This window comes from Triturus cristatus, chromosome 1_2 (assembly GCF_964204655.1).
Source record: "Triturus cristatus chromosome 1_2, aTriCri1.1, whole genome shotgun sequence".
Classification (NCBI taxonomy): Eukaryota; Metazoa; Chordata; class Amphibia; order Caudata; family Salamandridae; genus Triturus; species Triturus cristatus.
This window is the reverse complement of record NC_140580.1, coordinates 512,495,966-512,510,009: the sequence shown is the minus strand read 5'-3', so window position 1 is coordinate 512,510,009 and position 14,044 is coordinate 512,495,966. Positions and strand designations below refer to the sequence as shown.

At 43.2% G+C, this 14,044-nt stretch overlaps 1 protein-coding gene across 1 annotated transcript in view; it reads right to left on the bottom strand.

Annotated features, from left to right (window-relative positions):
- Positions 1 to 13,804, bottom strand: part of C1_2H10orf90 (chromosome 1_2 C10orf90 homolog) — a 561,981-nt gene extending 548,177 nt beyond the window's left edge. The window contains exon 1 of the mRNA XM_085622763.1: positions 13,228 to 13,804. Coding sequence (XP_085478889.1) covers positions 13,228 to 13,804 — 577 coding nt within the window. The remainder of the gene's footprint in view (positions 1 to 13,227) is intronic.
- Positions 13,805 to 14,044: the final 240 nt, after the last annotated feature.

The following is a 14,044-nucleotide window of genomic DNA, read 5'->3' as shown; positions in this document are numbered from 1 at the left end:
ATGGTATTCCCCCTGTTCAAGTGCCTGTTCATGTCATCGTCTGTCAGATAGATATCATCGACATATGACAATGCCTCGTCATCATAAATTTGTAGTAACTCCGTTACCCTTGCTGAGAATAACCCTGGACTATTCTTGAATCCCTGAGGGAGACGACAGAATTGACGCTGGGTCCCCATTATTGAGAAAGCTGTCAAATACCTACTTTCAGGTGCTATGTTTTGACAAAAGAAACTGTTAGAAATATCTAATGTGGTTTTATTTTTTTACACACAATGTTATTCATTAATGCTGTACTATGTGCATTTTGTACTGCAAATGATTTACAACAAGAGTTTAAGTGTCTGTATTCCAAAACTAGACGATATGTATTGTCTGGTTTGGAAACAGGAAACAAAGGATTGTTCATTGATGAGGAGCATGGTTCAATCACCCCTTGGTATTCAAGTTGATCTAAGATCTCCCTGACCTGTTTTTTAGATACTTGCTTAATTGGATACTGCCTTTGTGCAGTTGTGTGATTTTTAACTGGATCTTATGATAAGGTGAGTCCTCATCCACTCGACATGGTTTTTGTATAATGCTGGGGCTTGGGCCACTGCCCATTTCCTGGCAGAAGTATATTTTAAATGTACTGGAACATGGTTAGAGAAGGCTGGCATAATGATGTCTTCGCCATGTGGGCACCCTCTGACAAATTCTGGTGGCCTGTCCCGTTCTGCTAGAAGTATATCATAACCCTTTGAAAGTCGCTCCCAAAAGAGTGCTTTCACTTTCCTTGGTATGTCTCCCTCCATCCGGAGTGTTATTTCATATAACCTTTGTGGAGAACTAACCCTGGTGTCTGCAGTCTCAACTTGAATGTCTTCATTCAGGTCCACTGTCTCCAGAAGTCCCTTCAGGTTCTGGCAAGCTATTGACACTTCTGCTGCGCTGACCAACATTGTCTGAGCCCATTTTCCGTTCTTGAGTTGTGCTAAAATCGGCCATGTTGCTCCTGGTCTACCTAGTCGACCGAGCCTGGTAATGTGATTGTGATGTTTTAGGGCGCCTTTAAACCAGAGATCATGCTCCTGGTATGTGAGTGGAATTTCAATATCCTCAAAAGGAATTTATTCCTCAGGTGGTTCATCTTCTTTGTAGAAGTGAAACGTTTTAGTTACTGGATTTGATTCTGGGAATACTATCCATGAATAGAATGCCTCTGTCTGGTGAGATTCATGTGCCTCTATCACAAAAACTGCTCTACTACCCCTTGGTGTTAGGCCATGTTTTATATGTTTTAGAGTGATGGCTTTCCATAAATTTGGAACGATAATTTTTGCATTTTCATCGGTTTCATTAAAACCTGTATAATCAAAAGCTGCTGCGACATCGTCGGGTACAGCTCCACTGGTTCCAATGTTATTCTCCCCGTATAGGGACATTTGTTTAATGAAAATTGCAGAGCAAGTTTCAAGGGAACAAAGATAAGGTGCACAATATTTTGGAACACTGTATTCTTCAACGTTGAACAAACCAAACAGCCAATACATAGGATTTTTGTCCCACTCAGCTATGGCGGATATTATCCCTACCCACTCCAGACGTCTTATGGAGTATTTATGAAGAGAGGTCTCTGAGAAAAGCACAACTGAGTTACTTCAGTATCCAGCGTTAAATTAGTTCCTTACCAAACCGTTGGGCGCCATCTAGTGAAGTTCCTATATTCCTGATAGGCTCTGCGCAATGGAATAATATACACTATAGTTTTGACATCGGACTGAGGTCAGTATGTCTCTATCGAGTACATTAAACTTAATTACTTGTGTGTACCTGCTGACTCAGAGGTCACTAGAAACTTCTCGAATAAACAAGAAGGAATTAGTTTCTGACAACCGCATAAACATGACAACTTTGTTTCCCTTAGAATCAGAACAATCTCAGAATCGTGGAAACAATAGATAACAGTTTCACTCAGTCAATCGTGCATGCTTTGTTTCTACAGAGTTACACAGAAATAGATAGACGGGCGTTTCAATAAAAAGGGTTTATTGAACAGTCTTCTTTCTCATGCAAGAGATATGAACTGCTACAATCGTAAGACAGAATGCGAAGTATAATACGTACAGCGTTAGCAGTAAGATCAAATAATACTGCAATAGCATGGTTTATAGCTTTGACAGATATTCATAAAAATACATACATAAATTACACAGGCTAAAATGTACTCGCCTGATGCTTCTAGCTAGTTCTTCCCCAGTGTGCCTAATCTAAGTGTAGTATGAGGTAAGAAGTAGGTGCTGCTTGTCTATAGTCTAGTTTAGCTATAGTCGCCTAGATTTGCCAAAAGTCCCTCTAGGTTCTAGTCTGCTCCATACCTTAGAATGAGTGAGGTTGGAATCTCTTTCCGAGTCTCGATCTCTAACACCCCGCAAGGGGAGTGAGAAACACTGGAGCTGGATTCTCTGCGAGGAGGATGACAGCGTCTGGTCTGTGCGTCAGGCGGGGACTTGACTTCCTTCCGAACTTGCCGTGAAGAACCGCGTCGTGCAAGTAGGCAGCTGAACCGTGGTTTGCCGTGGTAAGTGAAGGTATATTTATACCTTGAAGGTGTTTAAGAATGCCAGTATTGACATAAAAGTCGGGCAAAAGAACGTCATGAATGAATCCCTAAGGAATAGATGTTCATGCACAATAAATGATTTCCTTGAGAAATCAATATCCAAGCAAGGGGAAGTCCTAAAGGGTTAAGAGTCTGGTTTTCCAAGAACTCGTTGTGATGTAGATGGACGGATGTAGGTGGCCATGCCTGTATTTGGTTAGCATGGATAATGCCTAAATAAGGGTAGGAATCCTACGCCTAAATATGGGCAATGCGAATTGTGCCTATATAAGGACAGAAATCGGGAAACCTATATACGGTATCTAAATCGACACACAACAAACTTAGAGGCAATGTGTGAAGTATTTATGCAACACCCAAGCAATAATTAAGTGAAAACATAGTACAAAAAAAATCCAAAACCAATTTCGAAAAAATAATACATTTTAATAAATAAAATGATGCCAGAATGACAAAATATAATCAGTATAACCAGAGATATTTGTTTGTGTGAAAATAGCGCCAAGAAGATGAAAGTGTAATTGTAGTTATTCGTCATGCTAGCCTGGGGAAAAGTCACAAGTTATGGCCAAGTGCGAAGGAGCGCGGGTCAGGTACAGGGTCCAGGTTAGTCCTGGTGAAGATTTACCTTCTCAGCTCCACTGTGAAGAGTTCTGTTTGCATTAGAGGAGGCTTTCAGCACGAATGGCAGGTAGGGCATTGCGGATCGTCATTGCTGTAGTACAAAGAGCCAGTCATTGCTGGAGCCTCTTGCTGGTGGATTGTCATGGACGGTCGCTTTCAGCGTGTAGTCATGCATGGTTGCGGTTGGAGCGAACAGCAGGTACCACTGGAACGCCTTGTTATCTGTTCTTCGTGATTGGCAGAGTCTCGGCAGGAATGCACACATTTGTGGTTGCAAGGAGACGAACCTTCAGAATTTACACATTTTTCTTTAAGATGAGCCCTCAGTCATTCCAGCCAAGGGTCCAGAACCTGAGGGTACCTCTTGGGGATCAGGACTCATTCCAGTATAGGCCAGCAGCCAGTGGTAGCTGGCGCCTTTTCAAAGTGCTGGAGCATAAAAGTTGGAGGTGCATTGGACTTAGTGATTGAGAAAAGTCAGCGAGTCAAATTGATATAAAGGGTAAGGATGAGGAGATGGGAGGGAATCTCCCCCTTATATCCCCCTGTTAGAAATGACGTTTCTGGTGGGCTAGGGTATGCTCCTAAGCCAGGCAGAACCCACCACTCTACTCAGGGTAAGGGAGTTAAACACCCAAGATAACCCCTGCTCACCCTCCTGGTAGCTTGGCAGAGCAGTCAGGCTTATCCCAAAGGCAATGTGTAAAGCGTTTGCAGAACACAGATTCGCACGAGTGACACACTAGGCACACTACAAAAAGAGACTCCACACAAGGGTATATAAAAATATCCTTTGTGTTGTACATAAAACACTTTAGACCATAATCACATAAATCACTGTGCCACAAGGCACTTGTCATGATGTCACATGTACAATATAAATCCATTTGATAACCAGGCAATTATCATAACATTACAAGTTAGTGAAATCAGGTAAATCCTTATAGGTTGCACACGTTATAAAACCACCATCACTACGCATATAATGTATACCCTAAAATAATACTCATTATCCTTTCATGGTATGGCATAAAACGACCTATACCTGGGAACATGAAATGCAGCATGTAAGGGAACATGAACATGAATCACCACTACAATATGCAACATTACCTCAGGGCAAAAAATGCAGGTTAGGGAATAAAATGATATGTACACCAACATCAGGGCATGCAATGCAGCAGAAACCTATGACAGTGGTCCTGCGCTTGTCTTAAATGTTACACAGTACTCATCACCAGTAGCAGCTCTTGGAGGGAGTTCCATGGGGCAGTAAGGCGGGGCGGGGGAGGGGCAGGGTGGGGGGTAGTAAATACCGGAATATGGATGAACGGTGGTAAGTAATCAATTAAATAAATAAAATGTATTTCGTTGCTGGCGAAGCATCGCAAAATGTGATGCAACGCAAGCAACGACATTCATTTTATTTATTTAATTGGTTACTTACCTCCGTTTATCCATATTCTGGTGTTTACTACCCCCACCCTGCCCCGCCTCACCCACGGAACTCCCTTCACGGGCCGCTACTGCTCCTCACAAGGAGACCGGGCACAGCAGCATCTGCGCACCTATAACTAGGATTACATTACTCTCAGTAAGTTTTTCCCAAGGCAACAAAGTTCCTAATCAGGGGCCCGTCCATGTTCTCACCCAGCGAGCGTCGTCAACAATAGTAGGGGGTGGGCACCCTCGCCTCAGAGGAACCCTCCCTCGATCCTCCTCGTTAGGAGACTGACTGAAATTGAATGGAATACGTGCCCCCACATATTACCCAATGGGGGGCACTTGCACATTGCAGGGTCAGCCTTTGCATTAATCAACAGTAGCCACCTGCAAACGCGCGGAGTAACTATTATCCAGGCAGTGGCCCATTACCAGGAGGCCGATCTGCAGAGCGGTGGGAAGCCTCCGTATTTCCCTGGGGATGTCTGGCCTCTTTAAAAATTTCAGAGCCATCCACGAAGGAGCATGCGACGGCTACCACTCCACAGGGCCCGACACACCAGCTTGGCTCCTGTAGCAACAAGAGAGGTCCTCAGACCCATGAGGACCCCCTTGCACAGCTCGTGGAGCACCAAGCCATATTTCTATGGCAATGCTTTGTGGGTGGGGCAGGGCTAAATGGGCTTCGAGGGCTTAGCCCGCCCCTGGTTATAACACACCGCATCTAGCTTCAAGAAGGTGGTGCTGACATCACTGGTGGCTTCCCAGTGGCCTCAGTAACGTGTTTGCTGTGGCTCTGTCTACAAAGGAGGCTACCACCTGCTGCCACCACCGTACTTCCCCCTGGCCATGCCACCACATGCAAGAACAAGGCAGCCCTCCACATGCTCGTGGCCACCATGAAGCACTCACACACACTGACTGTGGACAAAGTAGAAAGTGCTCCCCACGCACTCAGTGAAAATACCATCAGCAGCCTTTCTCAGAGGGGAAAGTGATCCACCCACACTTTTCCTGCCACAGCTCTCCTCGCTCTGCTCCTTTGACTGGCACTGAGGACACGCAGGATCAGGAAAGCAGGGATCAGGCCAGCACACCCCAGTGGCCAAAGGCCAGCAAACAGGCAGTCCTTCCACAGGTCAGCACAGCAAAGCTTAAGTGGTCGGTTTATCATGGCAGCATAAAAACTTATCCTCTGGTGCAGTCTATAGCGCCAGCAGCATCTGGTTACAGCTCTCACGCAGTGTATAAAAATATGGGGTCACAGGCCCTGTACTTATACTCAAAAAGTATTTGTTCTGGGGGCACTTCAAACAGCTTTTAAAAGTGCACAACACCCCCACTCAATCCCAAGCCCAGGCTCCAGACACACTACAGGGGGCGGAGACAGCATTGTGAAAGTCAGGCACAGCCCTATTCACGTGCAGCTGCAACTCCTCCCACCACTCTAAATGCAGACCAGGCCTATTCAAGCCAGACCACTGAGTCACCCAGGAAAGGCAGGACAAAGCTCAACCCCTCTAGAGTGAATGCGCATCCCCTTCTTCTGTCAGGCTAAACCAGACAGTGAACATACAACCAGGCAGGGCACAAAGAGTTATAAGCACACAGAAATGCCCACTTCCAAAAGTGGTATTTCCAAAATAGTAATGACAAATGTGCTTTCACCAATAAACAGGATGTATCGCTAATATTCCAAACTTTCCAAACATGGCCACATTACCCCTTTCATATCAGAAATTACCACTGAAGCACATATCAGGGAATTCCCAATGCAAACCTATGAGAGGGCATTCTCACAGCAGTGAGAAAGCAAATAGGCTGTTTGTTACTACCAGGACACTCCACACGACAAAGTAAATGTTGGTAAACAATTGTGTGGGAAAGCAATAGGGTTAATAGTATGGGCTCAATGCTCAAGGGCATGGGATACCTCTTTTTCCTGTTACTTTGACGGAACACACTGTACTGGAATAGCACCTGAGTATAGGACAAGTGACATCACAAATGCATCATATCATTAAACTGTGTAGAAATTTTCCTAAAAAACCTGCGTGATAGTGACACACTCTGTCCCACCCTCCTTATGTCATCAGTTGTCCTCAGCCAGAGAATTTCAAAGCACAGCATTTTTAAACCTTACCAGCGAGCATATAATGAGGATAAGTGCATGCAAGCAACTTTGACATGAGTAAAGCATACATAAATTAAACATCCTGCACTTACACCTTTATTCTACATCTAGATTACTTGCATAGAGCAATAAAAAGTACCACTGTTTTATAGAGGGGTAAGATAGGTTTGGATTGGAGCCATTAGAAGACAGAGCTCTTCAAGCACCACAAATGTAATACATTTAGAGAACAACCTTAGTCTTTAAATGTCAGTGCCATTCATAACCTCTGCAGGCCAGCATTCTTAGGAACAACAATACATGCAAACCAGACAGTCCCGGACAACACCTCACCCACACTCCCATGATGTGAAGCAGGCCTGCTTGTCCCATCCTAGGGCACATGTGAATCCAAAGCACAGAAAGGAAAACTAACTTGGCTTGTGCACACTGTGCAGCTGGTCCTGAACTGCACTTGATGCATGCCACACCATGTAGGAACGGGGATGTAATTACCGGGGGCACAACATGCCCCCTGCATGCACCCCCAGGCCCAGATCCAGTAGGGGGCTGTTGCCTCTCGCCACCCTTTTCTTGGTGGTCTCTTTGCCATTAAATGGTGGTGTAAAGGCAACTCGGAATATGCCCGGCGATGTCAACAGTGGCACCCCCAACACATTCAAGCCGGCTTCAAGCCGCCAGCCCAGTGGGGTCCTTGAGCCCAGCAGAGCCAGTAGTCTTGTAGTGGTTTGTCCACCACACTCAGAATACTGCGGGTGGACCCACAGTATGGTGGTGGTCAGACCTCTATCACAAGTATGGCGACCTTCAGGACCACTGTACTCAAAATAAGGTCCTTTGTCTGCTCCCAGCTGGCAGGAGCATGAAAAATGCTCCCGCCTGCTAGGAGCAGACTTTTCATCTGTTTCCCTGCCTCTGTGAAGCAGGGAAACAGATGAAAAAAACTGCTCACACCCACAGGGAGCATCATTTTTGCTGCTCCATGCGGGCGGGAGCACTGCCATCGCCTGCTGGAGGCTTTGGGGCTCCCCCTTCAGCCCGCAACAAAGATGAAGTGGGTATCCAAGGGATGACTTCCCTGGGTCAATATTGGCCAGTCAGTAGCGGCCCATGGCGGAAGTTCTGTGGGGCATGGGGTGAGGGAGGGGCAGGGTGGGGGTAGTAAACTCCAGCTCATGGCCAACCGAACTAATGTAAAGAAATAAATAAATAAAATGAATGTCATCGCGCGCACTGAAACAGCAAATGCGTTTCAGCGCACGCAATGAAATTGGTTTTATATATTTATTTATTTACATTACTCCCATCAGCCGTGAGCCGGAGTTTAATACCCTCCCCACCCTGCCCCTCCCCTGCCCTGCCCCACGGCCCTGCGGTACTCCCTCCACGGGTCACTATTGTGGCCAGGGGATGTGGGCTGTATGCCCTCTCCCCCTTGTTAATATGGGCAGGACTCAGAGAAATGGGATCTCTGGGGCTAAAATCAGCCTGGGTAGGGAGCTGCATGCTCACTTCCGCATTAATTAAGAAATGGGCTCTTGGTGAGGGGGGATGGGGTCCCTGGGGCAAAATACGGCACGGGGAGGGGGGCTATGTACCACACTCCATTAAAAAATGTGGCAGGGCCTGAGGGATGTGGTCAATAGAGCTAAGATCAGCCTGGGAAGGGGGGCTGCATGCCCCCCTCCAGGGTTGGCTGCCTTTGGGGGTTGGCCACCAGGCCTGGCTGCCGAAGGCTGTGTGCAGCAGGGGATTGGCTGCATGCTTGGAGTTGGTTCAGATCCTGGCTTCAGGCCGTGCTTTGTGTGGGGTTGACTGCATTTTAGGGTCTGGCCCTGCAGTCAACCTCCTGCCACGCACAGCCAAAGGCTGTGCGCAGCAGCGGATTGGCTGCATGCGGGGGGTTGGCTGTACATGCATGGCATCAGTTGGATTAATGTATGGACATTAAATATTACTGTAAGTTAAAAGAACATTGACGTTCAATGAAAATAACAGAGGTTACAGGGACATTATAGTTATGAAATAGAATTAAAAAACATTAGAAATTCACAGAAAAAAACAAAGATTACAGAGACGCTATAGTTAGGTTCTCATTTTATACACACAAACAATAGAATTTCAGCAGTTATAGTTATACTTATCTGAATAAACTATCACTTGTGCTGTAAAGTAACTTTAAGCCCAAATAACTTGAGAAGATAAGAACAACTACTTACATTTTATTCAAATTAATAAGGAACCGATATAAAAACGTCCATCAAAGTCAGATAAACAATTTAAAAAGAAACTTACTCCCACTCATCTTGCAGGAATGTAACTTCGTTTTGAGGGTAGATGGGATCCTGGCAGCCAAGCATGCTGCCATTACATACATTCAGGTGACAAGTAGGAAATCGCATGCTCAGGGAATATTTAATTAGTGCTACTATCGTTCACAGAAAAATATAAATTAGTTTTGCCTTGAGACTTTAGGCTTGATGTTCAAAAATGCAATATTTCTCACTACCTTGTTCAATAGTTAATTCTCCCAGTTGTAGCCAATCATGCCAGTGACTGTTTTCTTTATCTGTAAAAACATTTGATACAATTGTTTTGCATCTGTTATTGTGTAGCCAGTGGTGAGCTCACGTTGCAAGAACGAACATTGCTCCTGTGTTTTGACCATCTGACTTTGGCTTTGCGTTTCTTCCCAATTACAGTAAACTAGAGAAGAATTGAACACAATACACAAAATATGAAGTTTAAAAATGCGTAAACTGATAGCTTTTTCCTGACAATTATTAACTAATCTATATTTATTGACAATATTATAATGAACACATTTGGAACAGGGAAACCTGCCAAGTCTCTCATTTTTCAGTGTTGTTTCAATAAAGCTTGTTTGGGCTGAGTGTGCAGTAAACAATCCCTTACTGTTAAATCCCTTAATGTTAGCTGATCTCAAAAGCAAATATTATAGAAACAGAGATTTATTATGTTCAGTATGTTGAAACATATTCCAATGCTTTTCAGATAATTCTTTTATTGCGAAATTATTGCATGGAGTTTTTCGAGACAAATACAATCTGATCACATGGAGTTTTTTTAATTTGTTATGAACAAATCAGCTGTTTACTTGTGCCTCCCTGCTACATGTGCTTATTAACCCCTTCTATGCCCATGACGAGATAGTCTCGTCATGGAGCGCGGTTGCGCTGTGCCCATGACGAGACTATCTCGTCATGGACTGGGTCCGCTAATACAATGCCCGGCACAGGAGGGGGAAAGGGCGGGGCACTCAAGGGGTTAATACATTTTCAGTGTCACTTTGTTCCTTTTACTTACGGGCATATTTAGATTCTTGAGAGTTCCCTGCTAGATACAGAAATCATAGCATGACATTTAACTAATATGGCAAGGAAATATCATTCTGTTACAGAAGTACATCACACGCATGAATGAGAATACAAGAACATCAAACTTACATCATGCATCTCTCAAAACCAAATGGACTTTTTAGTTTGGACAAGTTAGCTGAATAACAGCAAACCACTAACAAATTTATACAGGAAATCATCAACAGGCAATCCTATTCTTGAAGCTGACAGATAGCATTCTCCTACAGTTATTAAAAATATTTCAAAAGTTGAACTCGAAAGGGCCAGACTTGACTCTGATGAAGAGACAGTATATGGAACTAAAATCCAACAATTTCTGGATTGAATAGTTAGCAGAGGCTATAGCTTGAACAACATGCAAACACTGCTCAAGAAGTTATTTCCATCAACAAATCTACTCTTCTAACCAACAAAGGAGAATGGAAAACAATACAGAACCCATTCGATTTATCAAAAAATGGCATGAAGGAAATCACCACATACAAAAAATAATTTTCAAAAATGCTGGCACTTCTCATGAAACAACCTACCACCTCTGCTATTCCACAGAAGCAAAATGAGGATTCTGAAGAGCCAAAAGCTTCAAATATGTGTCATGTCAATCAGAATTTATCGACTAACGAAACTACTAAAAAGTTGCTTTTACCAAACCTTTGGGATCCTACACATGCTCTAACTGTTTCATATGGAAATTGCATGTAAATAAAACACTTTACATACAAAAATGGAACAAATACAACTATGCCATATATCACTTCTGGAACATTTGCACAATAGATATTGGGCAACCACTGCAAACACCATAAACACACCAAGAAACGTAAAGGACCATTCACATACTGCATTTTGTAGTATGTGAAGTAGCACTAAAGTACTACTAGTCATTTACTACAAAGTGCTGTTCACTCACCTGCTATCTTTTCTGTGTGGAGATCTAGGCAATCGTATGCCTATGTAAAATAATTATTTTAAAAGAATAAACCTACTATAAAAACAACATTAAAAACTTTTACCTTTGTTATTAAATTACAAGTAATTCAATTGTACACACACCTTTTAACAAAACGTGATGCAGTTCAAGGAAACATAAACAATTAAAATATTTTTTAAGAATTATTATTTATAAATTAAGTAAACATATTTAAATTAATAAGTAAATACACATTATATTTATTAAGTAAATGTCCTGCAACATTTTGTCCTAATAGTTCTAGGTTGTAGATGTATAATGACATTTTTACAGAATGATAATTTTTAAATATTTTTCTGTATGTATTCCCATAAAGAGATCTCTGCCTTGGTGACTGATATCTCCACCTAAGTGTGAACAGTTATGAATATAAACATTGTACTCATAAATCCTATTGCTGCAGCCTCCGACAGGGAGTGGAGACATGTAAGTCTACACTTAAGAGTAAATCTATCCATGGAAAGGATGAATAACAAAAAAGTGTAAATTCCACCTAGATGCAGTAGCAGATTTACACATGAGTAAATCTACATGTGTAAATTTAACTCCATGATTCAGGAGCAATGTTTCTTTACTATGGACCACATTCCTAAACCCCTCAGTGGTAGAGATGTGTAACTACTGAAAAACAGTAAGTGAAAAAAATCTGACACATGTATTCAGTATAATCAATCAATCAATCAAAAAAAACTTTATTTCGGCTACAAGCCATAAAAGTTCATAAAATAGTATTTACAACAGCAAAGAATTAATCAAGAATAGAACCATGGTGCTGAATATAAGTACAGTCCTTAATCCATAATACATAAGAATAAAAACAGATTAAAAAAAAGAAAAATGATATCAGTATAATTACCTTAATGAGGTAGTAATTGCCTTCTGATTAACCACATAGAAAAAAGAAATTTGGAGATCACAATAACATATACGGGGGTCGAATCGTATTTCAACAATCTGAAGAGATCTCTGTGATTCGAGACCCCTAAGTTCTTAGCTAGCTGAATTATCCATTTTTTACGTGGGATTTTATATGCCGGACAGAAGATTATAGTATGAACCTCAGTTTCATCAATGGCACCGCACCCAGGACAGGATTGTGTGATTGAGCCAGCCCATTTGTTAGTTCTTGAACGAAGGGGAAGAGACCCGTATCTAAATTGTAGGTATAATTTTTGGGCAATTACCGGGTGAATCAGATCTATTGCGGGCTCAAATCGATACCCAAGCTTGACCTCGAGAAAAGCCGAGGTCAAGTTTGGAGTATTAGCCGATCGAATGATCTGAGTCAGCTTGTATTCCTCCAGGATTTTTGCCAATGCTCTTTTTGGCAGAGAGGAACAAGTGGCCTCAGGTAAGAGCCAGAGGTCTTCTCTCCCAATCTCCCTAAGTAATTTTTTAACATAGGCTAACCAGGGAATAGCGCCTGCCCTAGGAAGCAATAGAATGGACTTCAGTTCCTCCTGAAAGTTAACAAGTTCGGGAGTGCTCCATAGTCGTCGCCAGTACATTACAGGTCTGGAGGAGACCATGTCCGCAATTGGTTGGATACCCAAGTCCATCCTAAGTGGCTGAATGGGGGTGCTTGTCGGTAATACAAACAAATGTCTAAAAAAACGATTTTCTGATTTAGTTAAAATCAAAACTGGATTATGGCCCCATAATTCAGCACCATATGCTGCCACCCCCCTAGCCTGAGTTTTGTAGATCTCTACCAGAGGGCTAATTAGTTTTAGATGACTATTTTTAAACATCTTTAAAATCCCCCCTGATATCTGGACAAGTTTTACATTTACTTTTGAGATCTGGGTGCCCCAGGTCATTTTGTTATTAAGGGTCAAACCCAGATAATCAAAAGTATTCACCCGTTCCAGTTGCAGGCCGTCCAGTTTTGGTATTGGACGATTGATGGTTTCTGCATGGAACACCATGAATTTAGTCTTATTCACGTTGATGATTAGATTCCTTTTCCTACAAAAGGAGGCAAAGCCATCCAGGACTCTAACCATACCCATGGGTGATCTAGACAAAAGCAGCGTATCATCCGCAAACATAAGTGTGGGAATTTTCCTGCCTGCCAGCTTGGGGGCGTCTATATCATTTAGGGCCAGAATGTCTTCAATCAGTCCATTCAAGAAGAGGGCAAAGAGAGTTGGGGCTAAAACACAGCCCTGTCTGACTCCCTTTTCTACCTTGAATGGTTCCGTCAGTTCTCCATGGAGTCCAAATCTGACTCTGGCGAAGGTGTCCTTATGGAGACGTTCAAATAAGTCGCAGAGGTAGAGAGGGACACCCATCCCCTTTAGCAACTCCCAAAGTTGGCTGCGGTCAACCATGTCGAAAGCAGATTTTAGGTCGACAAACGTGAGGTAAAGACTGCCCCCTTCTAGAATTATGCTTTTCCAATGGATCATTTGCAGTCTAAACAATTGATCCACAGTAGACATCCTAGCTCTAAATCCCGCCTGCAGAGGGGTCAAGATTTTAGATTCCTCCATCCATGTTTGTAATCTCGCTAGGAGGATGCGGGCAAAGATCTTCTGGGCAACATCTATTAGGCTAATGGGCCTGTAATTAGCCGGATCAAGTGGAGATCCCTTTTTGTGTATCGGTATGATCTCGGCTCCGGCCCAAGTTGGTGGTAGCGGCATCCCTACTAGGATTGCGTTGAAGAGACCAAATAAGTATGGGGCCCAGATGTCAGGTTCACTTTTAAAAAGATCGTCTGGAATTCTATCTAGGCCTGGGGCTTTGTTGGGAAGTATTTTAGTAAGGGCAACTCTGACCTCATTAAGGGTGCACATCGGGGGTAAGGCCTGGGTTGGGGTTGGGCAAGGACTCGGGAGGTGGAGGTGAGTGTCCAATTGTGAGGTTTTCGAAACATAGAGTTC